The sequence below is a fragment of the Harpia harpyja genome, chromosome 16 (genome assembly GCF_026419915.1).
Source record: "Harpia harpyja isolate bHarHar1 chromosome 16, bHarHar1 primary haplotype, whole genome shotgun sequence".
Classification (NCBI taxonomy): domain Eukaryota; kingdom Metazoa; phylum Chordata; class Aves; order Accipitriformes; family Accipitridae; genus Harpia; species Harpia harpyja.
In genome coordinates this window covers 3,508,487-3,533,227 of record NC_068955.1, presented here as the reverse complement: position 1 = coordinate 3,533,227, position 24,741 = coordinate 3,508,487, and the positions used below count along the sequence as shown (strand labels likewise).

The following is a 24,741-nucleotide window of genomic DNA, read 5'->3' as shown; positions in this document are numbered from 1 at the left end:
CCGGGGCAACCGCGGGCGGGCGTTGGCCCCGCGGAGGCGACGCGGCCATTTTGTCCCACAGGCCCGTGGGGACGGGGATGCGGAGAGGCCGCCGGCCCTGCCCGCTCTCACCCCGTAGCCAGGCTGGCACCAGGGCCCGACCTGCACCACCGTTGAGCTGCTGTCTCTGCCGTGGATCTCACTCCCGTGAGCGCTGGGGCAGATGGTGGCGGAGAGGGCTGGGGTCCTGCCAGGAGTCCCGGTCTGCTGCTGAGGCTGAGGGGGGTGAGCCGCAGCGGTTTTGCTGGGAGGTGCCGCACCAGAAGGTGTTAGAGCTTCACCGCTCCCAAGCAGCATCAAGTGTAGCTTACCCAAGCCTGGCTCCCAGAGCTTCACCCACTCCCCACACCCCTGAGTTCTTGAATGAGACCTGGGAACGTATTTCAATTTCACTTCACTCTTTCAGGGAAGCGTTTGTGGGTTTTAGATCCTTGCCTGGGATCTAGATCCTCTTTTTGCACCACGTTGACTTAGTCTGGAGCGAGGGAGGAGTCGCAGCCTACTCCCTCGCTGCAGTCAGCTGGGCGCAGAGCATAACAGCTTCTCTGGGAAGGGGACAAGCCAAATTCACACCCTTTTTTGGGTCCAAACATCTCTTTCAGTGGCTACATCCTGAGCTGAATGCTTGCAATGAGGCTCTCGCGCAGTAAGGCCAACACCAGCTCACATCTTTTCCTGCTTATCCCCTTCCCTGCCTCCCAGGGGCCGTGCTCAGGGCTGCCAGGTTGAACTCTGTAATGCCCTCACTTATTTTTTGCCCCAGTTGCTTCTAAAAGGGGATGAAGGATAAATGAATAATCAGCTTGTCTCATTAAGAAGAGAAAAAAAGTGTTAGCAGTCTCTGTGCAGAAGGTATGAGAATCCACTAGTTAAAAAGTAACACTCTACTACTTCATTATCAATTTACTTCACGTAAGAACAGCTTTGCTGGAAATAGCTGCAGGCTCCTTACAGAGCTCAGCTAACAACCAGCTTTACCAGCTCTCCATGGATCCCGTTTAGGATGTGTCCACGCTGCAGCATTCCTTCCTGTGGGCAAAGGCTGAGGGCAGGGTTAAATGCACAGCAGGCAGTGTGGGTTGCAGGGCTGGTGCCTCCCCAGGAGAGTAGATTGGGATCAGGAGGTGGACAGAGCTGGGTGAAGGTGCTGGGCACTTCAAGAGTCAGAGTGCAGGCAGGGCTGCGTGGCTCATGCCATCACCTGAGGATGCTGCAAGGGCCCCAGGAGCAGGCAGGGACAGCTGAACTTTGCTGCGCAGGCGAGAGCAGGGTAGTGGAGGGAGCTCCTGCCTGACCCGTGCCCGTTTGCAGCCCATTCCCCTGTGTACCTTCCCATGCCTGTGGCTCTCATTGCACAGCAGTGTCCTCCCTAGCCCAGTCTTGGATGGTACTGCTGCCAAAGGCTATGTAGAAGATCAGGCCAAACAAGTTGAGGGCTGCAGATACGAAGAAGGCATTCCTCCAGCCAGTCTGGAGATCCTGGGGGGCCAAGAACAGATCACAATGGTATCACCCTTCCCTTTATCTCCATGTAGTGATCACCCAACTACTGCCACCCACTTCACTGGCATTAAAATCATCTCCATCCTCTGCTTGCTACTCGTACCAACAACAGAAGAGCTTTGCTCAACTCAAGACATATGCCAGACCCCCTCTTGTTGGAGATGCATTTCCTGCCTTGGCATTTTTGGAAACATTGTGTGCTGTGCTCTATTCAGGAAGCTTTCCTGCCTGGCACAGAGCTTCCCCCTCACCCCACTCCCTCGACCCTCTCCCCATATCTAAGTACATCCAGATGGGGCCCATGTGGAGCTCTTCCTGCTTTCTGAGTCATCCCCATGTCCTCAAAATGGTCCAGAGCTCTGGTTTGCCGGCTGCTACATCACATGTGTTCGTTGGGAGAGGGGGTTGGCTTGGAGTAATTTTTGATTTAGTGCAAAGAAAGGAATCCATTTCTGAGAACTGTGTTTTCTTCTAGGGATGTGCTTGTGGTTTGTGGCCCCAAATTACCTGGCTGACAAGAAGTCCAACTGCGGTAGGAGCAATAATTCCTGCGACTATTCCAAAGGTATTTGTGATTCCCAGCAGGAACCCTGCATATCTGGGGAGAGGAAGCAAAGATTTCCTGAGTGAGGCAGAGAGGAAACTGTCACAAGAAGGGAGAGGAGTAGGTGCTGCCAGTCCCTTCCCTCATCTGCATGAATACTGCCTGTCATGCTGAGCAACACTAGGATCTTCCCTGAAAGACTGGGAGGGATTTTAAGCCTTTATTTTACTCCTTAGCTTACAATGCCAGCAGCTACAGAAGAAAAGGGAAGGGAGAGTAGGAGTTGCAGAAGCTTTGGGGGATTGGGAACAGGAAGGACACAGAGCCAGGGAGGGCACAGAGGTCAGACCCACTTACCTGGGCGCTATATCGATGTGGTTAATATTGATGCCTGCCCCTGTCATGCTGATTATTGTCAAGGCCAGTGTTAGAAGGACCACAACAACTGTGGAACTGCAGCCAATGTAAGGCACAGCCACCAGGAAGATGGCTGGGAGCAGCATCCCTTGGGAGGAAAAGGGGATGTGTTTTATAACAGGCCACATAAGTGTGTTTGAAAGGCTGGACAGCAGATGAAAGCTTGTCCTTACCAAGTGCTGAGAAGAGCTTCCTGACAGCTGCTGTGCCAAGCACTCGCCTGGCTAGGAGGAAATCAGCCAGCAGCCCAGCCAGGATGTGCCCCAGCCCATTCCCAACATAAGGCAGGGAGGAGAGGAGCCCGTTCTGCAAAGCAGGGAACAAGGCATTGTCACATCCATGGCACAAAGGAATGGAGCCAAGAGCTCCAAGACTGCGGCTCCCTTGGTCCCAGAGCCACCGGTCTTCAGGAAGAGATGTCCCTGAGGATCCTCCATGTTCCCAGCCTACAGAGGAACCAAGTCCCATCGCTGTTGCAGGGACCAGCCTCAGCTGCAGGGCAGCACTCACCTCTCTGAGGTCAAAGTGGAGGACGTTGCTCATGAACATGGGCATGGAGGTCAGCAGCATGTAGAACAGCCAGTCTGTGCAGAAGCAGGCAATGGTGATTGCCCAAAGAGGCAGTGATTTAGCCATGGCCACAAGTGGGAGGGAGTAGCCATGAGAGCTGCCCTGGAAGGAATAAAACATCAGCCAGTGCCTCCTTTCCTGTCTCACATCCCCTGCGCAGGCTGTCCAGGCTTTCTTTGGCCTCTCCACCTGCTGCTGAGAAGACTGGGACTAGCCCTGGCCACTCTATAAGGAACCCGGCTGAACTGCCACAGAGCAGTCCCTTTACCAAGGTGTCTGCAGCGTGGTCAGTTGTGGTTAAAAGGTTTGTGTGTACCTGATGAGCCAGCAATGACACGATGTACTCCTGCTCCCTGGCACTAATCCATGGGTGATGTGCAGGATCCTCGTACACGAGGAGGAACCAGCAGAGGCACCAGACACAGCCAACACTACCTGTGAGGAGTGGGACTCTCAGTGCCAGCCCCTCTTTACAGTGAGCTGTGGCAGAGCTCAGAGCCAGCGGGATGGAGGCTGACGCTAGCGAAACAGCGAGGGCAGGAAGATAGAAAGTGACAAACTGCCCTGAACCTGTTGCTCACAGTGGAAGGGGTTGGGTTGATGGCACAAAAGGTTCAGCAAAGGCATGTTCCCTACTAGTACTCCAGCAAAATGGTTTCATCCTGGCCTGGCAGGTGAGAGGGGAGCCCAGAGCTCTGTGTGGGACTAATAAGGATGGAGCTGGTCCTGCAGGGATCTGATGGGGAACCTTTGGGAGCTCTGCCAGCAAATGGTCTGCAACGGGGTTGGAGGAGAAGGATGTGATGGGCCATTACTCACCAAAGATGTAGAAGACAAAAGGCCACCCCAGAGTCTGACAGATGATCCCAGCCACAAGGAGAGCAAAGAAAGTCCCAAAAGTGCATCCTAGGGATCAGAAACCAGAAGAGTCATTTTAATGGGACTTTGTGTGACCAGCAGCAAGTGGGACAGACCTACAGCCTACAGCCTGATTTGTGATGGGAAAACGTTGTGGCACAAATGGAGCACCTGTGCAAACAAGCACCCTTGTATCCGGGTTTACTCCCTTCAGTGTCCGGGTTCCCTCTCCTGCCTCAAGCTCACCTGAGCTGAGGAGACAAAAGACACAGGATGGGAGGAGGAGAGGAAGAAAGGCTGAACGCTGCTAATGCTTCTTTGCCAAGGACCCACAGCCTTGAACTTGAGGCTGCTACAAGGACTGGCTTGGAAAGAAGGGGCTGAGGGGAGGTCCTGCACTTACCGAGTCGGTGGTAGGGAAAAGTCCTTGTGCCTTACCAGCATCAGCAATGTTCATGAGCCTGCTGCGTTCCAGCGGAGGGGCCCATTTTGCCCAGAGCGTGTACTGAGCTGGAAATATCACTCCCTGCAAAGATAACAGGAAGCGTGGAGGAAAGGGACACGGGGAATGCAGCCAGGGCTAACCAGAGCAGGTTTTATAGCCTGGCAACACCTAGAGCCACGACTGACCTCAGCCAAGCCCAGCAGCGCCTGCAGCCCGACGAGGAAGCTCACGCCGAGCTCTGCTGCTTGGGGCACGAGGAGGGTGAGCACAGAGGAGAGCAGGAGCCCGCTGCCCAGGACGGGTTTACCCCCGAGTAGCCCTGAGCAGTACCCGCCCAGCGCCTGTGTGAGGCCGTAGCCGTAGAAGAAGGAGCTGAGCACAATTCCTTGAGTTTCAGCGCTCCAGTTGTACACGGGGGCCTGGAGGAGACAGAACACGTCTGTCAAACAGAGATCTCTGTTTTCCAGGCACAGACTCCTCCAGAAGGGGAGAAGCAACCAGGAAACGCAGCCCTGAGTACAACAAACTGATCTCTCTGTTCCTTCACCCCCCTTGTCCTCAAGGCTTTTCTCTGCTGCTTCCAAGTCTGTCCTCCCACAAAAGCAAGAGTGGACTGAGCCCAGGAAGCATCTTTCAGTTATCTGCATCTGCTTTCTACTTACGTCCTGAGCAAATGCTGGGTAGGAGCTGTGGGGAGCACTGCCGGACCAGCCATGGGGATGGCTGCTGTTAGTCATGGCAACGATGGCGATGCTGAGGCTGACCCGGAGTGCGTATGCCACGAAGAGAGAGATGTGCAGGACCAGGGCCAGGCCACAGCGAGCGGAGCAGAGCCCTGTAGAAGGAGACAGCCCACAAACCGAGGCTGGCTAGAGAGGCCACGGGTTAACTCTAACCCCCTCCTACAGATCTGTGTCACGAGGCAATCACCTTACTGCAGCAACAAATGGCTCTTTCCAGGTACCCTCCAGATATCTACCACTGAGTCCCTGCCCTCCTCCTTTGCAGGGATGGCCGTTCATATCTTCAGAAGGAGAACGGAGGGGCAGGAAGGCAAGGAGACTTGCCCAGGGATGGAGGGGACATGTGGAAGCCAGAGGTCGCTGGGTCCCAAGCCCTGCTGAGGTAGCACTTCAGCCCGCTGCTCCCCAGGGAGTGGATTTACCTGTGCGGAAGGAGGGCTGCTGAGCAAGCAGAGGGGCTTCGTCCTGCTCTGCTTCCGTCCCGTCCCCTGCCTGTGTGTTGTCCACGTGGTGCTGCATCCTCTCCTGCCTGCAAACACTGCTGCCTGCTTCTCCTCAAGATAATGTCCGGCCCTGTTAGGAAGCAAATCTCAAACATCAGCGAACACAGGAGCAGCCGGGCAGTGACCCTTGGCGTTTCCTCCCAACGCCATTACCAGCACGGCGAGAGCAGAGCAGGCTGCTGGTCGCAGATGCCTGCACTGCCAGCACAAACACTTTATGAGCACAGTGATTTACAGCTGCCTCAAAACCTCCCCGGGACGGACTTATTTGCACCCGTTGCTTATAGCCCTCGATCACAACAGCCTGGCAGGGCAACGAGGTCTCTCCCACCCCGGGGTGCTCCCGCAGATGCCCCGGGGGTACCCGCTGCCCTCCCTCAGCTGGTGCAAAGGGAGGCTCCTTCCCCATCCCAGCCAGTCCCCCCCGGGAGTAGCTCACTTATGGGGAGAGGTGTCTCCCCCAGCCCAGAGGGGACCAGCGTGGTCGTGCGTCTCCTGGCTCCGTCTCCCGGGGCGGGGAGCGGTAGGCAGCCACCTCTGTGCTGTGCCAGGATTTGGGATTTCTGGGACCTGGGTGGGATGGAGCAACGCCGGGACTCGAGCCAGCTCCTAGCGTGGGAACACTGGGGCCACGCCCCCTCGCCGCTAGACCACGCCCCGCCACATCTAGGCCACGCCCTCCCCCGCTAGCACCGCCCCCCACCACGGATCCCGCCCCTGACTGGTCACGCCCCCGCCAGGTCGCGCCTCCGACGCCTGACCCGTGCCGAGCGCGAGTCATGTGCTCAGTCAAGATGGCGGCGCTCAGTGTGGCGGTGCTGGTGCTGCTGGGGCTGCGCCTGGGTTTCGCTGCTACCGCCGTCCCCCTGGTTATCTGGCACGGCATGGGTGAGCAGGGACCGGTAACGGGGGGCGGGGCAGATCCTCCGGTAACGGCTCTGTGGGCGGGGCTGCGGGGCTTAGCTGGCCCGGCCCGCGGACGGGGCCGTACTGGCACCCCAGCAGGCCCGAGGGGAGCTCGCCGGCCGCCCCCGGCCCCGCTCCGGTGTCCCCCTCATCCGGACAGCCGGTTTCTGCGGAGGCTGGGAGGTGCTGACTCTGCTCCCCCAGGCCTGTGTGTGCGCTGACGGATCCTGGCCCCGTTGCAGCAGGGGGGTCCTGGTGTGATGTGTGTGGAAGCAAGGTGAGGGCCTGGGCGGTGGCGTGACGGTACTTCGTGACGTTCCCTTTCACAGGAGACAGTTGCTGCAATCCACAAAGCATGGGCTACATTAAGAAAATCGTGGAGAATAAAATACCAGGGATTTATGTTCTGTCACTCAAGATTGGAAGCAACCTGATACAGGTAACTAACTCTGCTGGCACTCACATTTCTGCTTTGCAGAGTGGTGGCCAGTGTGCAGATCTGAAAGTGTGATAGTTATTGCGGTCTTTGTTATTAATGTGGTTCTACAAGGATTGCTGTAGTGCTTTCCCTGCTATTTTTCTTCTTTGTGAAGTAAACAGCTTTGACAGGTAGAAACCAATTCTAGATAATACCTGCAGAAAAGAATTGGGGAAAACCAAATCCCTAGTCTGAATTGGATTTATATGCAAATCCACTGATTAGCACTCTCTCACCACTCCAGGTAATACAAAGGCATGCAATAAGATACTGTGCTAAAGCAGAGCTTTATCCCATGCCATCCTTTTTGATGTACAACCATTCATTCAGTATACATCTTCAGTATAGTAAAGATACAGGCTTTTTCTGCACCTTTGTATTTTGTGACAGTTTTGTGTAGCCCTACTGAATTTATTTAAGTAGTCTCTCAGGATAATGTGCAATGTATGTTATTTTCTGGGATCTGGAAAAGATGGGTAAAGTTTGATATTTTTTTTTAATTATTTATATATATGTACAAAATCTGAAGGGACTCAAATTGTCAAGAAGTTTGGGGAAATGTCACTGTTCCATATTTGCCAGGCAGAGTAGGAACAAAGACATGGTGAAGGGAAATCTCAAAATCTGAGTTTCACTTGTGTCGTATTGTGAAAGTTGACATCCTCTTTCAAAAGCAGAACTGTTAGTGGTCTATTTGCAGAGATTAAAATAGTGTACGCCATTGTAAAGGTACAAGGTTTACTTTCTAATCTGGCTAATCCATCAGGATATGGAGAACAGCTTCTTTATGAATGTGAACGATCAAGTGAGAGAGGTGTGCAGCCAACTTGCAAAGGACCCTCACCTGAAAGGAGGCTACAACGCAATGGGCTTCTCCCAAGGAGGCCAGTTCCTGTAAGTTTACACTTCTGTTCCATTTCCAGTGATTTCTGTTGGGTTTTAGGTTCTGATTTAAAACTCTTTTGAAGTACTAAGCAGATGTAAACCAACAAACCCTTTTGTAACTGTAGGAGCACTCCAAAGGAGGCAAGAATGTGTTTACCTGTAGTCCTCCTCTACCAGGAAGGGTTAATTCTCTTTGCAAATGTTGCCCAAGTGCCTGAGCCCACGCAGTGGCAAGCTGAGAGCTGCACGTGAACCAGCATTGGCGGCCTGGGCATGCTGAGCGCCTTTATCTTTCTCCACAGGAGGGCGGTGGCCCAGAGGTGTCCGTCTCCTCCCATGCTCAATTTGATCTCAGTTGGGGGACAGCACCAAGGTAGTGTCCTCTTACGCTACCTCACCTCCTAACTGCTGTGAAGGGTGGGAGGCTCTTGTTGGCAGGAGGAATTATTTTTTTTTTTTAGCCTCTTCCTAAAAACTGACTGTTTTCTTGTGAATTAAACTGTCCCTTTGCTCCTGTCTGAATCTGGTGACGTGCTTTGGCCCAGTTCTTAGCTGACCACATTAATTTCTGTCTTGGTCTTGCTTAACTGGCAATGAGAAGGGACCTTTGTAAGTAGGTGACTTATTGTCTGGGTTAGAATTCTTACATACTTTGGAAGCACTTGGGATTAGTTGTTTCTGGAGAAGAAATTTCTAACTACAGAGCAAAGCCTTTGTGAAACTAAGCCTTCTGAGTCACAAGGACATTTTACAATCAGCATCTGGAAGGCTAAAGCCCCAAGGAAAGGGAGGTGCTTTTTGCAGTAGATTAAAGAGGCAGTATGAAGTGGAATTTAAGAGGTGTACAGTTAAGAGTGGCTGGCAATGAATTTCAAATACTCTCCCCTGAGGTGTTGCATGGCTTGAGTCTATTTCTTCGTAGTGTAGTGGGAAGACCTGTAGGGAATCATCCTGAGACCTCCTGGGAACACACCAGGCAAGCTGGACGGTATTCTGCTTGTCTGCATGCCTCCATTCTCCAGAGCAATATGCTCAGCTCAAGAACATCATCCATTATCTTTTTGTGTAATAGTGCCCAGGGGCAGGAGGGCTGTCTAATGAGATTGCAGGATTAAAGGCTGCCTTATTCCCTGGGTAATTCTTGCTACTGCTCTGTAAGAGGGTGGTTCTTTACCAGCTGGAGGGATTAAGGGATTTCAGTTCGGCTTACCGAGTTGTTACATGTCTCCATACCCCAGGCGTGTACGGCTTTCCACGCTGTCCTGGCGAGAGCTCCCATATCTGTGACTGGATCCGAAAGACGCTGGATCTGGGCGCCTACACACAAGCTGTTCAAGAGCAGTGAGTATATTCATCAGGCTGCAACGATGGTGGCTGGCCCCATCTGAGAAGCTCTGGGTTTCCAGCCTGATCTTTGGTTTCTCTCTTCTCCAGCTTGGTACAAGCAGAATATTGGCACAACCCTCTGAAGGAGGAGGACTACAGGAAAAACAGCATCTTTTTGGCTGACATAAATCAGGAGAGGGTAAGAACCTGGCTGATGATTAAATGCTAGCAGGAGAGCAAAAGCCTTACCAGTGAGCTCATTCATGTTAGTTCTCCCTGGCAGTAGTTTTGCTGGAGTTTCAGGGGGAGCATTTTTTGCCCTGCATCCCAGGAGTGTACAAAGTGTTTTTGCTGGTAGATTTGTGAACGAGACTTGTCCGTGGCAGAGCAGTTCCTGTGTCACTGCACTCTTTTGGAGTGGCTGGTGTAGATATGACACATGCTTAGTCCACCCATCACCTTTCAAGTGGGTGAATCCTCTCCCTCCCAGAGGGGAGGCCCATCCCCTCTTTACAGCCTGGGAGGAGGCTGAATGCCGTGAGCACATTGAAGGGGGCTGGTGACAGAAATGCACATTCCTGCCTCCTAGGCTGGTACAGGCCAGGGTTTTGCAGGTGCAGGGCAAGTTGGAGTAGCCGGTTTCCCTGACTGTCTCACCAGGCTTTCCAGTGACTTGGATCTGTTCTCTGTTGCTTTCATCCAGGGCATCAATGAGACATACAAGAAAAACCTGATGGCTCTGAAAAAGTTTGTGATGGTGAAATTTCTCAATGATACCATGGTTGACCCTCCAATCTCTGAGGTGAGGCAGGCAGGGTGGGTGCTGCTTTTGGGTGGCGTTTTGGTGCTTGCTTGCTGGTTTGTCCTTTGGTGGCAGAACTTGAGGTTAGCAAGGAGCACGCTGAGCACAAACACAGGCCTGATACTGCGCTGTCTCCAGCAGAAGCTGGTGAAAGCCTGCTTATCTCCTGCGAGCCCTTCAGCAACTCTTTCCTTGTTTTTATTCTGACAGTGGTTTGGGTTTTACAAAAGCGGCCAAGCCAAGGAGACCATCCCGCTGAAGGAGACCTTGCTGTACACAGAGGTATGTTCTGCTGGAGGGTTTCTGCCGTTTCCACTCTATAGTGTCCCTGGGGCCTTGAGGAGCTCTAAATCCCACAGCTCTGTTCTTCTCACCATCTCTGCTGTTCCTGGGGCATTGCCTCCTCTTGCCAGTAGCTGTCTGGGAAGGCATTTCTCTCTAGGCCAGTGGGAATTACAGTGGTGGTCTCATGCCTGCGTCAAGATCCCCTTCAGCACACATTTAATGAATTCTGCTCCTTTTTAAAGCCTTGCTGTAAGAATCATCCAAAATGCCTTTTCCCCTCTATGAGGAGAAGCTTTGAAGAGCAGAAGTGGAACCCATTCTAGCCTGCCAGCCAGTTCTGCTGCAACAACAGTCTCTGACCATCCATGCTGTTCTACATGCTGGGTTCCCCAGCCATTGCCAGTGTTTGGCTGTGGCAGGGCCCCAGGAAGCTATGGTCATACTTCTCTCTGCAGGATCGCCTGGGGCTGCAGGAGATGGACAAAGCAGGAAAGCTGGTGTTCCTGGGGGTGAAAGGGGATCACCTGCACTTCTCAGAAGAGTGGTTTTACACCACTATCCTCCCCTTCCTCCAGTGAAGCTAAGGGGAGGCACCCTGTGAGAGCACTGGGGAGGGTCTACCACTGTAGTTAAAGCAGCTGCTACTGTGCAACAGCACTTTCTGCGTACAAGACTGGGGGGATCTGGGGAAGGGGAAGAAGAGGGGGTTTAGCTCAGCAGTTCCACAGTGTGGCACCTGCTACACTGCAGTAAGAGACCGGGATTTGTCTGGATGTAATAACACTCCAATATAGGTGGACTGAGCCTTGCACTAATTGTGAAGCACTCCACCCTGCACAGGCCCTGGTAAGTCTACTTCACTTCTCAGAGCTGCAGCCGTGCTGGTCACTTGGTGATGGCAAAATAATTAGCTGCTTGAGAGGTTTGTGTTCCCTGTTGCCTGTTCCTCGCAGGATGCAATGGCAGTATTAACCAAAATCACTAGTTTAAGAATGCTGCATCTCTTAAGGGGATCAGCAAGTAGACTTACATGGCTGTATGCAAAGGAAAGATATTACAACCTCTCCTTCAAGATGGGGAAAAGGGCCAAATTTAGGGGTTTCTGGGAAAAAGGAGGGTTTTGAATTAAGTGGGTATTAACAGCTTGAAGAGTTTTCAACTAATGGCTTGTTTTATGCACTTTTGTACAGCAACTGAAATCAATAAAGAACTTTACATCTAACCAACTGAGAAAAAAAAAAAAAAAGGTGAGATTTGACAACTACTGACTATTTGATTCAAGGGGAGTTGAGGCAAGTCTGTACTTCCCCCTGGGGAAAGTATTCAAAGCAGTCTAGGCAGGGTTAGGCAGCAAAGGGCATCTTGTCCTACCCAAGGTCCTGTGTGCCCCCAAAGAGTAAACCAGAGCCACTGTAATGAGCAAGTTGGCATTAACTTTATTCTATCTTCTGTATAATCTTAAGTACATAAGAAAGGTTTTTTCACAAGCCTCAGGAGAAGACAAGTACAAGTCACAGGACAGTCTCAAAATAAAAAAATTGCATATTTTTTTTGTAAGTTTTGTCCTAGAGAAAAAGAACATTGACATTTTACAGAGGAAATGCATTTAAGATATGCTTATGCCACCCGAGGCATTGGAAAAATGAAGGTCAAAGCACGTGCAGCTCCCTTTATGGGTCAGTACAGTGTCTTAGATCCATCACTCTGCTCCAGGGCCCTGGAACAGAGGCTACAAGCTTCCACCAAAGTAAAGAACCAAGCAACATGGGAAAGGGGAGGTTGAGAGGATTCACTTTATGGGGACTGATTGCAGATGAGGAAGAGAGTGATGAACCGACTTGATCCAACCTGGGTATTCACAATACTGCACTACTGACCCTGGAATGAAGGAGACCCTTCCTCTGCAGGAGGGGACAGGTTCAGAAGAACTGCCCTGGAAGACTGAACCTGAGTTCAGCTGCTCTGAGAAGGAAGCCCTGGGGCAAAGAGTTGCTTGCAAGGGTGGAGGACTCATGGAAATAAGAGATGCTCAGCTCCAAGCTACCAGCCAGACTGCTGGGGAGGTAACCGCAGTTACTCCACTGCAGTCTTCCTGTGGCACTGGTTAATATAAAGCCTCCTGTCATGGCACAATCAGAAATACACTGAGCTAGTAGGAATGATGAAAGAGAAATCAGGGTGGAATGCTATGGCCCAGGTCCTCAGCCTTTGGTCCGACAAAGCCATTCCCATATCCTGTAATGCCACCAACTAGTACATAGAGCTGGAATTAGCAGCTTCTAGGACCTTCTTGAGACATCTGCCATAGCAACTGGGTACTCTGGACCCCGACAGACACCATTATTTGTTAAAAAGGGGACAACATTCCATTCCTCTCACATGAACAGTTTGCTTAAAGGCAATACAAAAAAACCCCGAACAACGCTCTGAAAGCCAACTGCCAGTACTGGCTGTGAAGTTCACCGAAAATCTGACTTGATAATTGGTGCAGTTAGATCAGACAAGGGGAGAAAAAAAAAGAACCAAACCAAAACAAAACAATACACCTTCCTGCTAATAGATGTGGACAATAACTGACCCGCCACCTACACCAAACCCCAGGCAGAGGTATTTCAGTGATGGCAGGTAGCTGTGTCTCTCGGGTAGAAGAGAAGCAGTTTGAGAGCAGAAAGGTACAAGAAATCTAAGAGAATCATCTGAAAGCAGATTTGTCCCACAGCACGGCCAGGGGAGGGCATGAGCCTTGGAGCTTTTCTGCTTAACCAGCAATTTCCGTCACGGTGGTAACCAACTTCTGACCGTTCCACACTGTCTTGAACTGTTCTGGGACAGGGAATTCAGTCTGGAGGGTAAAAATAGAAATCTGTTGTCAAAATCAGTTTATGACTGAGACTAGTAACTCCTCCCACTGCTTTAGGCATTTCTTTTCTTAGATACATGCTGTGTCCCTTCCTGTACCACAAACGCTGCCTGTTCTGCCCCCAAGAAATCCTGAAGCAGCAGCTCTCACAGAAAAGCAAGTATCTCACTATAAAGACAAACAACTTGAGCTGCTGCTTTTAACCTGTGATCATAATTTGTGACCTCTGAAGTCTAGAGTCTAGAATTGTCCCTCCAGACCTCACTGTAACTGACGTTCCCTGCAGGGCTCAAAATACGAATCCCACCCTGCATTACCCCAATCCCAAGCAGACCTCCACAATGATCTCAAAACTAACACTTACAAAGTCACCACCCTCTGTGGGAATAAGGACATTCATCTCTGATGACTTGGCACTGACGATTTCACAGTCTAGGGAGTTCTTGCTCAGATACACGTGGCAACCGTCTGTCTTGTTGATGGAAATTGTTGGCACTTTACCCATTACCTAGCAGAGAGGTCAAAGCAGCAGTTAGAGGAGCGTTATTTTGAACTGGGCAACCGCAACATTTTTCTTTTGTGCTTGCCTTCAAGGCAAGAGGTTTGACTTCAACCCGCCCACCGCAGACACACTGGATTCCAGTACGCCCGCCTTTGGCAAAAATCCAAAGTTATTTCTGGTTTTGATCTCTTTAGAACAAAACTAGAGTGAACGCTGGACAAGCTGACCATCCCGAATCAGATACCAGAACTGGAATCAGAGTAGATTCTACTGCTGGCCTCCTACTTCAGCAGTCATATCATGCTGCCCACCTCACAGAGACTAATCTTTTACCTAGAGCCCTGAAGCAGCCCAGTGAGGCAAATTTCAGCCCCTTCCTAAGGGCTGGGCAGGGTGAGCTGCAGAGCAGCAGGACAGATGACGTTTCATGAATGTTCTCCACAGATGCACATTCCTATTCCGGAAATAAAACTACTCAAAGGAGCAGATGCTACAGATGCCCTGTTGTACAGTGCAGCAGTCACACCCCAGGCAGAGAACAGGCTGCAGACACTCACCTGAACTTTAACGTCCCTGCTGTTTATGATCTCTACGATGCCCACCACGTCATCGAACACCAGACCTAGCTTCTTACAGTTATCTGCAAAGAAAAGACAGATTAAGTCAGAGAAAGGTTTTGGAGATTCAGCCTTCTGCAAACAGACCAGCACACAGAAGCAGTTTTCAGGGTTTCTCCACTTACCGAGGGTGATGGAGTTGATCTTGCCTTTGATTTGGAGTGTACTATTTGTGCACTTGAAAACATATGCTACCTGTTTCAACTCTGTGTCGCTGATTACCAGGTTAGTGGCATTCTCCTGGTTTTCCTGAAAAGGCAGCAAAAATGCCCTTTATTTTTGGAATGCAGACCAATTAGTCCATGTGAACAGCAGGGCAGTGCAGACCCTTTAGAAGCAAACTGCGTGTGCCTTCAGGCTGGTGCCTCTTACAAGAAAGGTCCTCAGGAGACCTTCCTTCCCTGCTGCAAAGCTCCCATCCCTCCAACCCACTCATGCCAATGCCAGGCACTCACCACTCTCCACTTTTTGCCCTCTAATTCTAGCAGCGCAGGTGCCTTCGGAGAGGTTTTTTGGGAGGGATTAGCATTACAGGCTGGTTTGGGAGCAGTGAAAGGTTTGGGTCCACTTCTCACAGGACCCCCTTGGTTCTTCAGTGCTGGATTCTTGTGGGTCTTCATGTCATCTGAAACATGTCTTAAGCCTGCAAGAGAAGTCAAACCTGAGATCCAACTCTCCTCCAAGAATGCAGTTTCACAAACACCAGACATCAGTGATGACAACAACCAGCATGATAACATTTTTCAAAATGCAAATTATTGAAACTGGGCCTAAGTTGAGCCCAAGCACAAGTGACAGCAAGTGAAAGAGGGAGCAAGAAACACTGATGCAATATTGACGAGAACACAAGATGTACTGTAGAACCAGAAGACACCGGCTCTTCTACTCTGCAGCTGGTAAAAGCCTTGAGCCAAGCACCTCACTTCTGTTTCACGTCTATCCTGATACGCTAACCAGGTAACACACAAAAGGGGTAAGTCCTGTGCAAATACAAATAGGTGCAACAGGAGACGTGCAGGCAACCAAAGGGTTCCCTCTCTCTCTTCCAGCTAGAGATTAATCTCTTGCTACACCTGACAGATGAGGCTGAGAATGCTAACTCAGATGTGCTCCCTTTGTCCCTGTAACTGCCTCAGGGCTGCTTCTGGCTCCCAGCACCACGCTCAGACCAGATGGTCTTTTGTTACTGCAAGCTACTTTCTAAGCAGGTGTATTGAGGGACAGCGGCAAAACAAGGATTTGCAGCACAACAGTACCCTCACTCGTGGTTGCCCTCCCTCCGCTAGCTACTTCCACCTACCAGAGGTGATGCCTTCTCCCCGATTGATCTGGGCGAAGAGCGCGGAGCGGGAGGCAGAGTCATCTGTGCTGCAGCTCGTGGGGGCAGGAGCAGGTGGGGGAGGAGGGCCTGGTGGGGGAGGCGCAGCCCCGGCTGGGGGAGCGGATGGTGATTTAGCCCCTTCTGTTGCTACAGGACCCTGTAAGAGGCCGGCAAGAGGAAAGGCGATTGCACAAGCTCCATATTTGCTGCAATAATCATGCAATACTCATCTAAGAAGCTCCTGCAGATGTAGCCAGCACTTACCGTTTTACTCCAAGTCAGCCCTGTGGTGTGATACTCTTTGATATAGGCCTGCAGCTCTGTCCAGATACTCAGATAAGCTTTCACCCAGTCCACTTGCTTTTTATCTCTGAGGACACAAGGAGGTCATGAGGAGTGAGCAGGTGCATTTGCCATTAAAAACCAAGAACTACAGTTAGTTCTTTACATCTCTCCACCTCTCAGCCTACAGGCAAGACACAGCTGGACCAGCATGGCAGCCTTGCACCTCCAGCACTGCATTCTAGCTTTAGTATTAATCTTGCACCTGCAGGCAGAAGGCCACAAGCGTGCTCTGCCCTGTAACCCATCTTAATTGAGGAGTCTGGTACTTCCAACAAGACCCATTCCCAAGGCACAACTTGCTGTCCTGGGAAACAGTTCAGCCACTAGATGATGCTGAGACAAGAGCAGCAATACATTTGCTACCAGAGATTCCAGCTGCAACATGAATGCAAGGAACCTTGTCTAAGGATCAGGGAAGAACAGCTAAAGTGAGGCTTTATGAATACGCCCTGCCTTTAAAAAGAAAGAATTAAAGACCAAGGCAGCTGTGGTTAGACACTGGAGTAGCCCCTACGCACCCAGTCAGCTGTGTTCAATGACATCTTTAAGAGAGAAGGTGAACTTACACATCCTTGTACTCCTTGAGGATCCGGTTGGTATAAAACATGGCAGCATCAGTCATTTCCTTCACATAAGGACCAGGCTTTGGAGCCTAAAGAAGAAAGAACACATTGGCACGGAACAGCTGACCAGGGAGCCAGACTTTTCTCACCAGCCCAAGAAAACCACTTCCTACTGGAATTCTTACCATGGCCACCCAGCCCAGGGCTGGGATGCTCTCGCTGACTGCCGATAAGTGATTGAACAGTTTGCTACCACGGTTCTTCTCCCTGAAATTCTGCACCACCTGGATTTGCTCTGAAATCGGTTTCAGAAGTGATGAGAATGCATTCTGCAGGACAAGAGGGACAATAACAATTAAGTATATTAGTATTGCCCTGGAATGGCTGCACATCTTCATGGGCGGCTCTGCTGAGATGATGGTCACTCGGAGGAAGATTCCAACTGGCACAAGTTACTGCTACAGCTCCTGTCCAGGCTTGGCCCTCCCCACAAGCAGAGCTCGGTCCCACAGCCTAGCTCCTCCAGGGCTGAAGTCATAGCTCCCAACCAGATTGGTACTATGGGAGTACGCCAAGAACTGTGACTCATGTTCAATCCAAGAGACACTGACAGAGCTTGTTAGTAACGAGGACTGAAATAGCATTTGCCTTTCCTGGATTCTTTTGTTCCAAGACAGTTTGTCAAATTTTTCCTCTCCTTTACAAACCCTTAGAGAAAGGGGTGCTATGCAGGTTTTTGTAGTTTGGGATCTACAGCCTGCATTACAATCGGAGTTGCAGCAAGTTCTCAATTCACCCTATCAAGCTAGACTTCAGGATTCAAGTTACTTCTCAAGTCAATCCAAGCCTTTAGTATTTGGATGATAAAAATTGTTTGTGTGTTGCCCACTAGGAATGCTGACTGAAAGTGCTTATAAGTCTTCCGAGGTCAGAGCAGAGCAGCCAATTACACATTTCCAGAGATGCCTCTTAGGCAACTTTTCTTTAAGATCAGAAAGTCTCCTGCTGGTGGCACCAGTGAGGGACAAATTTGAGCAAAACTTGCTTTTCAAAGCCTTGGCTTTTCCTTTTGCTGTCCCTTCCTCTGTTTAGATAAAAACAAAGAGTTTCCGAGCACCACTGGCCAGGCTACACTTTCAGAAGCTCCAGCCTAGTGCCACTGTTGAGTAACAGGATGGGGAAATTCTTTGCCACAAGTTCATACATTTTGCGTTTTAAACTGGCTACTCCGGAACCGACTAGTCTCCTGCAAGACAACCTGCACAAAGACCTACACTAGATTAAGGTTGTTCTTTGTTCATAATCCTTTATTTAAATAATGTGTCAGTGGAATTTATAAGCAGATTCTCAGACTAGAGGCTATGCAGAGCAGCATCCTGGCAAGCCTAGTGAAAGATAAACAACCCTCCAATGCTGACTTTGGGGAAAAAAGATGCAGATATATTTTGCAGTGAATAAGAAAGTAACACAGAAATCCAGCTACCACAATGTAACAGTAGAAGCCATGACTGAGCCAGATAATAACTGCAAAGAAAAGCAAGGTGGGATCCTGTTGCTCAGGAAAAACAGTTCTCAACAGGGAAAAGCCAATGCATTCAGGATCAGATTCTCAGTCACACATCCCGCTGAGAAGCAGCAGCCTAGGCTAAAGTGTTAAATTACTTGCTAAGGACAAATCAATCCTAAAAGCCTAGCTATTATTCAGAGGCCATTCAATAGAGACAAGCATCTGTTATACTTCAGGAGGAGTTTGATGCCTGAAAGTCTATAAGCACCACGCAAGGAAAAGCACACTCTACGCAAATCCCACTGTGGCTCCTGTCTCAGACAAGTTCCTGTCTGCAGGTTGCATCCTCAAGGAACAGTGATTGTGCGGTGTTGGTGCCAGGTGAAACTTGAGACAGATGCTGTGAGATGACACTCACAAGCTGCTCTGACAGCTACAGAAAACTTTTTGCTCTAATGACTGGAAAATGCCAGTTCTGCAGCTCTAAGAATCAACCTCTGGAATTCTGCTCGGTGTTGGGTGAGCACCCAGAATAGTTCACGCTTGCAGCAAGTGCCACCCCATGGATGCAAGCATCTCCAGTTCTCCTTTGGTTCCTGTTTTGGAGCAACTGTAACAGCCCAGATTCCCCTACACTTCCAGTCATCTCCAACTCTGAGGTAAGAGCATACAAGGTTACTGGTAAGTGATTTCCCAGACTTACCTCTGCTGGCTGCTGATGTTGAGATGCTGTCACCAGAAGAGCCCTCTCACTCATCAAGCCTACATGAACCATCTCAGCCTAAGAATAGAGAGAAAAATGAGAGCACTTCCCTTGTACCCAGCGTAACGCTAACAGTCATTCAAGCTCCCGCTGCCTGCAGTTCCTAGTCTGTAAGAAAGCAGCTATGCTGATCTCAAAGCATATATTCTTGGAGACACCCATCCTCAGACAAAACTCACAAGACTGCAACAGCTCTTGGGCTGGGTAGTTTACAGGCCTCCTAAAGGCACACACCAAAGCCTGTAAAGAGAGCTAAGCGCCTAACTACCAAAGATTTCAAGAAGGAGGTTTGATTCATCGTGTGTGTGTAGGTGGCAATCTGCTGGAGGTTATCTGGGCGCCTGCATCTGTTTTGAATCCTCAGGGATTACAAACATCCTAGGATATGGTGCTAAAGGAATGCAAACACTGACAGCAAACTTGGCCCTTAACAGCCCTGAAGGACGAGCAGCATCTATTTAGAGCGGAGGGAGAAGAACGCGAGTCCTTACATGCTTCTGCACATCCCCGCCAACTTCTTTGCTGATCTTGATGTATTCAGCTACTGGGCCAGCCAGAAGGGCATCAAAAGCCTGCACATACTGAGCCACTCCTGCAGAGAAGGAACCAGAGCACAGGTATCACCGAGAGGCACCGGGTGGGCTCCTGGGCTGGGAGCACTCACACACGTGCGCTTGCACCTCCCACCTGCTCCACGCTGAACCTTCCCCCCTGGGTCACATCGACCAAACGCAGGAGGCTCAGCCCGAAGCACGCAGCTGAACGCAGACGAGGGAAGCGCTGCAGCCACAGGAAGTCCTTATCTTAGCAGGACGGTAACCGCAGGCCTCTTTGCGTTTGCACAGTATCTGCTGCAAAAGTCACTTCCCCTCTGTGCACAGCCAGTTCATCTAACAGCCCTTTGCATGCCCTGCATGAGCACCGCCTGCTCTGCAACAGCTACTGCTGATGTCCGATGCTTCAGCACAGGGACTCCAGAGAGATGCTGCTGCTGGGGAGGTGCTTTGGGCCTTACCTTTGGAAGAGCCATCTCCACACATGCCAGGTCCTTGGCACACCGTCTCCAGGCGCTCCACAGCCTTCTCCAACCGTTCAACCAGTCTTTCCATATCTACCGCTGTCCACAACCTGCACAGACAGCATACAATTATTCACATCCTCTGACAGTATGAAACTCATATGCCAAATATTGAGGACGGTTTATCAGCTGTCTGGTACAAGCTCTGCCAGTTCCAGAAGAATAATTTCTGCCTAGCTCTGCACCCTGATGATGGACAGCAGGGTACCCTCACATTAGCAAGGACGTTTGGATTACACAACAGCCATGCATGCAGCAACTTTCTATTGCCACAGTTATTCCTTAATGGCCACATAGTTTCTATTCCATTGTAAGGACTTCTTACACATGTAAGAATACAAAACTTTCATCTTCTAACCTTGTATTGACACCACTCTATAAAACAGAGGTCTGCACAGAATCTCACTGCAGCCAATTCTTGGCCAAAGTCCCAGCTGTCACCATATAGCAAATCAAGTACAACTGTTTCGCTGAGAGTTCACACACTTCAGGTTAGAACTAGTGGTTTTGATTCTCCAAACGCATCCACAGGGACCTCCCGGAGTCCTGAATTCCTCCAAGGCACATCTATAACTCCAGCATTGCTACAGTGTAGAGCATCAGTGTGCAGAACGAGCCACCCTGGCACATGCTAAGAGGAGCAGCTGCACAAGCTACGAAGGCATAGCTGCTTCTACAACAATGTGCCCCTGTTCATATTCTCCCTCTACAGGCTTTGGTATCTGAACTGCAGAACCTACTCTGCAGGCACTGCACAGGAAAGTGATTTAGGTACGCGAGTCATTTGTAGTGTCTCATCTGGAAAAGTCTTAAGAGTCATATAAACTTTCCATTAATTACTGCTTTGCAGAGACTCTGCACCAAGGAGCAAGACAAGTCACGCTCCAAGCACACTAATGCACAGAGAATGCAGGGAGGGAGTATCAAGTCACCAATTGCATTTTAATCTTATCACCACTCCTTGAAAGATTTTACGATATGAATCACGATTATGTCCTGAACACAGCTTCCTTCTTATTGCAACAGCCTGCAAGAGCTCAAAACCCCGCCTGAAGGAGAATGTCCTTCCCAGCACATTCCCCAGCATACCCAAAAAGGAAGACAGGGTTTACCCAGCTGCGTTGACAAACTGATACTAGATCTCCCTCAGAAACAAAACCTGAAGTTCTAACTAGGGTTTTGCTTTTGCTCACAAGCCTTCTCAGCCCTGCTCCAAAGTGCATGTTTTCACCCAGTTTCCAGAGGATGTGGGGCAGATCCAGCATTAGTCACGAACGGCACTGATGTCACAAGACAAAAAAGGCCGTTTTCCACCCCTCTTTCGCCTGCTTGCATGAGGAGAAGCAGCACTGATGAGGGGGGCAGGGGGGTGGGGGAGGCGAGGGAGAGGCCACCCCCCTTCCAAGAGGAAGAAAGCGGTTTCCTCCTCTATGCAAGAGTAAGCCAGAGGAGATACTGTGCATGAGACTGGACAGCAGTAACTGGATGGCTTCCAGAGACAAAAAAGTTCAGACAGGCTGAAACTTGTGGGCGGTCACCCATATAATCAACAGTAATGAATACCTTTTTTTTTTTTTATTCTGTACAATGTAGAAATCCTGACCACAGGATTGTCAGCGCTTTGCTGCAGCCGAGGACAAAGCATCCAGAATGGGGCTCACGTCTTCAAGTGGGAGCGCAGCCAAGAGCGGGGCTCTGCCTCCCCCGCTCTCAGCACACTAAAAGAAGGGTGTTTTTTTTTCCCCAAAAGAGCCACCTGTTAAAGAAACTCTCCCATGCTTCAAGAGTGCAGCAAGATAGAGGGGTGTTAATGCAGGGGTTTCAGGAAGGACACCAGGTTTACCGAGTGTCGGGCAGACAAGCTGCTGTTCTGCACCACTGATCCCCATCACATTCCACACGAGGCTCTAATCTGATCAGCCCCATTACCGAGTCACAAACTGCACTTCAAATCAGGATTACAAACCAGAAAGTCCAGATGGAAAGCTGCTTCCAACCCCCAGCAATAAAACATGCTGTTGCGAGGAGCATATCGCATCAGTTCTAGATACGCTGTCAGGATTAATGTCCTTTAACAAGAAAGTATTCCTTGAGATTCAGATTCCTTCCAATCTCCTTGCCATTTGACACACCCTTCCTGGGTTTCCCTGACAGAAGCCATAAACTCATAGTGCTCAATACCAGCTTTGTAAACCTTGGGCTATCTGGCAGATGGTGAACTCCTTTTAATTTCTGTTTAATGGGCAGCATTAGGACAATTCACAAGGTAAGTCACTTGGTAAATTGGCAGCAAAATCAGAACTAAGTGCAGGCAGCACAAAGTCCTAGAGCAGACAGCTATATCTCAGTCACTCCTCGCTAAAGCAATCTTGACTCACCCTTACTATGCTCTTTGCCATGTGGATGCAGCTTTTTCTGCTACCTACATACCATCCAGAAAGAAGTAAAAAGATTTAGTTGTAACTAACATCAAGAGCCAGAGTTTGCAATCCAGAGATTAACGTTTAGCAAAGGGGAAAAAAAAAAAAAAGATCACAAAGTAGACCTGTTTGGGCTACATCTAAACAGTATTTTGTCTATCGATCACTTCAAATGCAAAATAATTTATCACTAAGCGACAAACTGTCTTCACAGATCTCAGTACAGTACATATAATTGGATCTCATTTGCCTTCTTTAAACAGGAAGCTCAGACACACAGATCACCGAAGAGTCATTTTTGTTCAGCACATCGTCCTGTGCTCAGGAGGAATGAGAAAGGCTTTCAAGCTACTCTGTGCGTGCAGCCAGGGGTTAGAGTTCTCCAGCTGGCAGAAGTGGAGTTGAGATGAAGCCCTCCCTTTTGGGACTATAATGCAGGATTTAAATCTAGGTCTTGTTTAAATTCAATTGAACTTTGATTACCAATGGAGCGGAAGCTATGGACTCACAGCAAACACACATTTCACCCTGGGCCAGAAAGTCCATTCATTTTCATAGCACATTTGGTTAATCTATTAACTAGCCTTTATTTCCATCAAAGCTTGGGAACATGGTTTTGAACACACTGTACAGCAAACAGGCTTTCATCTACAACTAGACTGTTTTGATATACTGATCAGAGCAATAAAGGGAAGGGATTTAATTTGTAAGAACACTAGCTATCCCAAAGCCGATCCTGTGCAACAACACAGTAAGAGGAGTTTCCTGTTTGGAGAATATCAAGGAGTCGGCATGTCCTAGCCAAAGGCCGGTCCTCAGAGGAGTGAGCAACTTCTCATAAAACCAGTATAAATGAAATTCTTCCGGTTGCCTGAGACAGCACACTAACCTGGGTCCTCACTTAGACATTCTGGAAGACACAAATGTTAGTTTTATAGCCAAAGCAAGCCAAACCTACGCCTCTGTTCAGATTCAGCTTTTGTGAAGCCCGACAAACTGCTGTCAGCAACATGAAATTTGCATCAGCTACTTCCTGTTTCTACAGGCAAAAGAAATAAAGATGGGACAACTAAATTAAGAACATACCACAGTTTATTTCTGAGCTGACACTGGAATATCTCAGGGGATCAGCTACCAGATGATTTCCAACATTTATATCTTCCAAAAGCCCAAAGAATTTTTTTTTAAACAGTTCAGCTCATCAAGTAAGGAATTATTTGAAGCAAGACAGGACTCAAATGCCTGAATTTAGTCAGTTGTCAGGACCAGCCACAAACACAAGACAGCTATTGCTAGTCCCAGCAGCTGCCAAGACAGAGATCTCTCCTGTTTATAGTACAACAATATTTGTTGACATTGCTCCAGGACCCATGGTGTCTACTTCTGGTATTTCAGATCTACTTTATTTAGAAAACCAAAAGTGCTTTAAAAAAAATAAATCCATCTGGACCCTATTTAAGCTCTCCCAAATAACAAATCCTACTGAAGTCATTAAAAATATTATTTGGTATTTTTACTCAAACATTAAGAGACGGTTAAAGTATCGCTTCGCTCTGCACTAGAGCAAGCGCAAGGACTCCTTTTTCTTCATAATTATATGAAATAGGAGATTTGCACTTGCCAGACTCTGTTGCTATGCTCCTCTCATTTCCATTCCCTGCCAGGGCGATGAATCCACCAGGGAAGTAACTGAGGATCTCAGATCTAAGCTAAATTGGATGCAGTACCAAGCTCCATATCAGGAATTCAGAGCATCGAACCTCGTCAGCATCCCTCCTGAGCTGTGCCTGCTCAAGCAGAGGCTGCTTGGCTGAACTTTGTTACATGAATAATAGGGGGTATTTTTGGCTTTCAGAAAGCTCAGCGATATTCCAGGGACACAAGGATTGCGTCAGGAAGAGAAAGGGAATACAGCAGTTTCTCGATGCCACGGATTCTTGGTTTTTCAGTTTTCCCAGGTCTTGGGGAATTCCAGAAGCCGATGCCTGAAATCCTGTGACCTGATGCATGAAACACCCACTACCTTTTTTTTTTCATTTCACTATCACAAAATCCAAAGCAATCACACCTTTATCCCATGCTAATCACCACTGAAATGCAAAAGGCAGAAGTCAGCAACAGGCTGAGGACGAGAACCGCCCCAACCCCAGCAAGATGGAGAGAACAACCTGGAAGCACAAACTACAGAAACACCCTCGCCTCAGGCTGCGCCAAATCAGTCCTGTCGTGGAAAGCTGGATATATCACCTGGGCACACACCCCCCCACCGCCCGAGGGAGCCATCCAGGAGCTGCCAGCCCCGGTAACCGCCCCCCCCGCGGCTTCCAGGGGAGGGAACCGGGGCAGGATTAACCCCCCAGGTTGTGGGGTGCAGGTACAGACCCCCCCAGCCCGCCCTTCCACCGGGACAGCGTACCCCACCGCAACGGGCCGAGCGGCGCCGGTGGGGATGGACCGGACC

General features: G+C 49.7%; 3 protein-coding genes across 9 annotated transcripts in view; 1 reads left to right on the top strand and 2 right to left on the bottom strand.

The window, feature by feature from the left end:
• Positions 1 to 45: 45 nt before the first annotated feature.
• On the bottom strand, positions 46 to 6,247 carry LOC128152691 (sodium-dependent phosphate transport protein 3-like). 5 transcript variants are annotated; one of them, XM_052811264.1, is made up of 13 exons: positions 6,062 to 6,247; positions 5,542 to 5,692; positions 5,039 to 5,211; positions 4,562 to 4,795; positions 4,370 to 4,457; positions 3,893 to 3,979; positions 3,390 to 3,508; positions 3,014 to 3,175; positions 2,677 to 2,809; positions 2,444 to 2,591; positions 2,050 to 2,140; positions 1,368 to 1,518; positions 46 to 283 (listed from the first exon to the last, which is right to left on the bottom strand). In XM_052811264.1, the coding sequence occupies exons 2-12, from the start codon at positions 5,636 to 5,638 to the stop codon at positions 1,387 to 1,389; spliced, it is 1,464 nt and encodes a 487-aa protein (XP_052667224.1). In that variant the 5' UTR covers positions 5,639 to 5,692; positions 6,062 to 6,247; the 3' UTR covers positions 46 to 283; positions 1,368 to 1,386. The 5 variants fall into 5 exon arrangements, with proteins under 5 accessions (XP_052667224.1, XP_052667225.1, XP_052667222.1 ...); XM_052811265.1 differs by having other exon boundaries at positions 47 to 255; XM_052811262.1 differs by lacking the exon at positions 46 to 283 and having other exon boundaries at positions 931 to 1,518; positions 6,062 to 6,246.
• Positions 6,187 to 11,526, top strand: PPT1 (palmitoyl-protein thioesterase 1). Its single transcript, XM_052811278.1, is given in 10 exon segments — positions 6,187 to 6,306; positions 6,309 to 6,510; positions 6,858 to 6,967; positions 7,773 to 7,900; positions 8,194 to 8,264; positions 9,130 to 9,232; positions 9,326 to 9,416; positions 9,921 to 10,019; positions 10,230 to 10,301; positions 10,760 to 11,526. Coding segments are annotated over 10 exon segments (1,104 nt in total). The 5' UTR covers positions 6,187 to 6,201; the 3' UTR covers positions 10,883 to 11,526.
• A 191-nt stretch (positions 11,527 to 11,717) lies between these two features.
• CAP1 (cyclase associated actin cytoskeleton regulatory protein 1) overlaps positions 11,718 to 24,741 on the bottom strand; it is a 70,739-nt gene continuing 57,715 nt past the window's right edge. For all 3 annotated transcript variants that reach the window (XM_052811270.1, XM_052811269.1, XM_052811268.1), the window contains exons 2-13: positions 19,798 to 19,910; positions 19,274 to 19,374; positions 18,723 to 18,800; positions 16,698 to 16,841; positions 16,516 to 16,601; positions 15,869 to 15,974; positions 15,584 to 15,761; positions 14,739 to 14,926; positions 14,409 to 14,532; positions 14,224 to 14,306; positions 13,529 to 13,672; positions 11,718 to 13,146 (exon numbers count right to left, since the gene is read on the bottom strand). In XM_052811270.1, the coding sequence (XP_052667230.1) occupies positions 13,063 to 13,146; positions 13,529 to 13,672; positions 14,224 to 14,306; positions 14,409 to 14,532; positions 14,739 to 14,926; positions 15,584 to 15,761; positions 15,869 to 15,974; positions 16,516 to 16,601; positions 16,698 to 16,841; positions 18,723 to 18,800; positions 19,274 to 19,374; positions 19,798 to 19,891 (1,410 nt within the window). In that variant the 5' untranslated portion in view covers positions 19,892 to 19,910 and the 3' untranslated portion in view covers positions 11,718 to 13,062. The remainder of the gene's footprint in view (positions 13,147 to 13,528; positions 13,673 to 14,223; positions 14,307 to 14,408; positions 14,533 to 14,738; positions 14,927 to 15,583; positions 15,762 to 15,868; positions 15,975 to 16,515; positions 16,602 to 16,697; positions 16,842 to 18,722; positions 18,801 to 19,273; positions 19,375 to 19,797; positions 19,911 to 24,741) is intronic.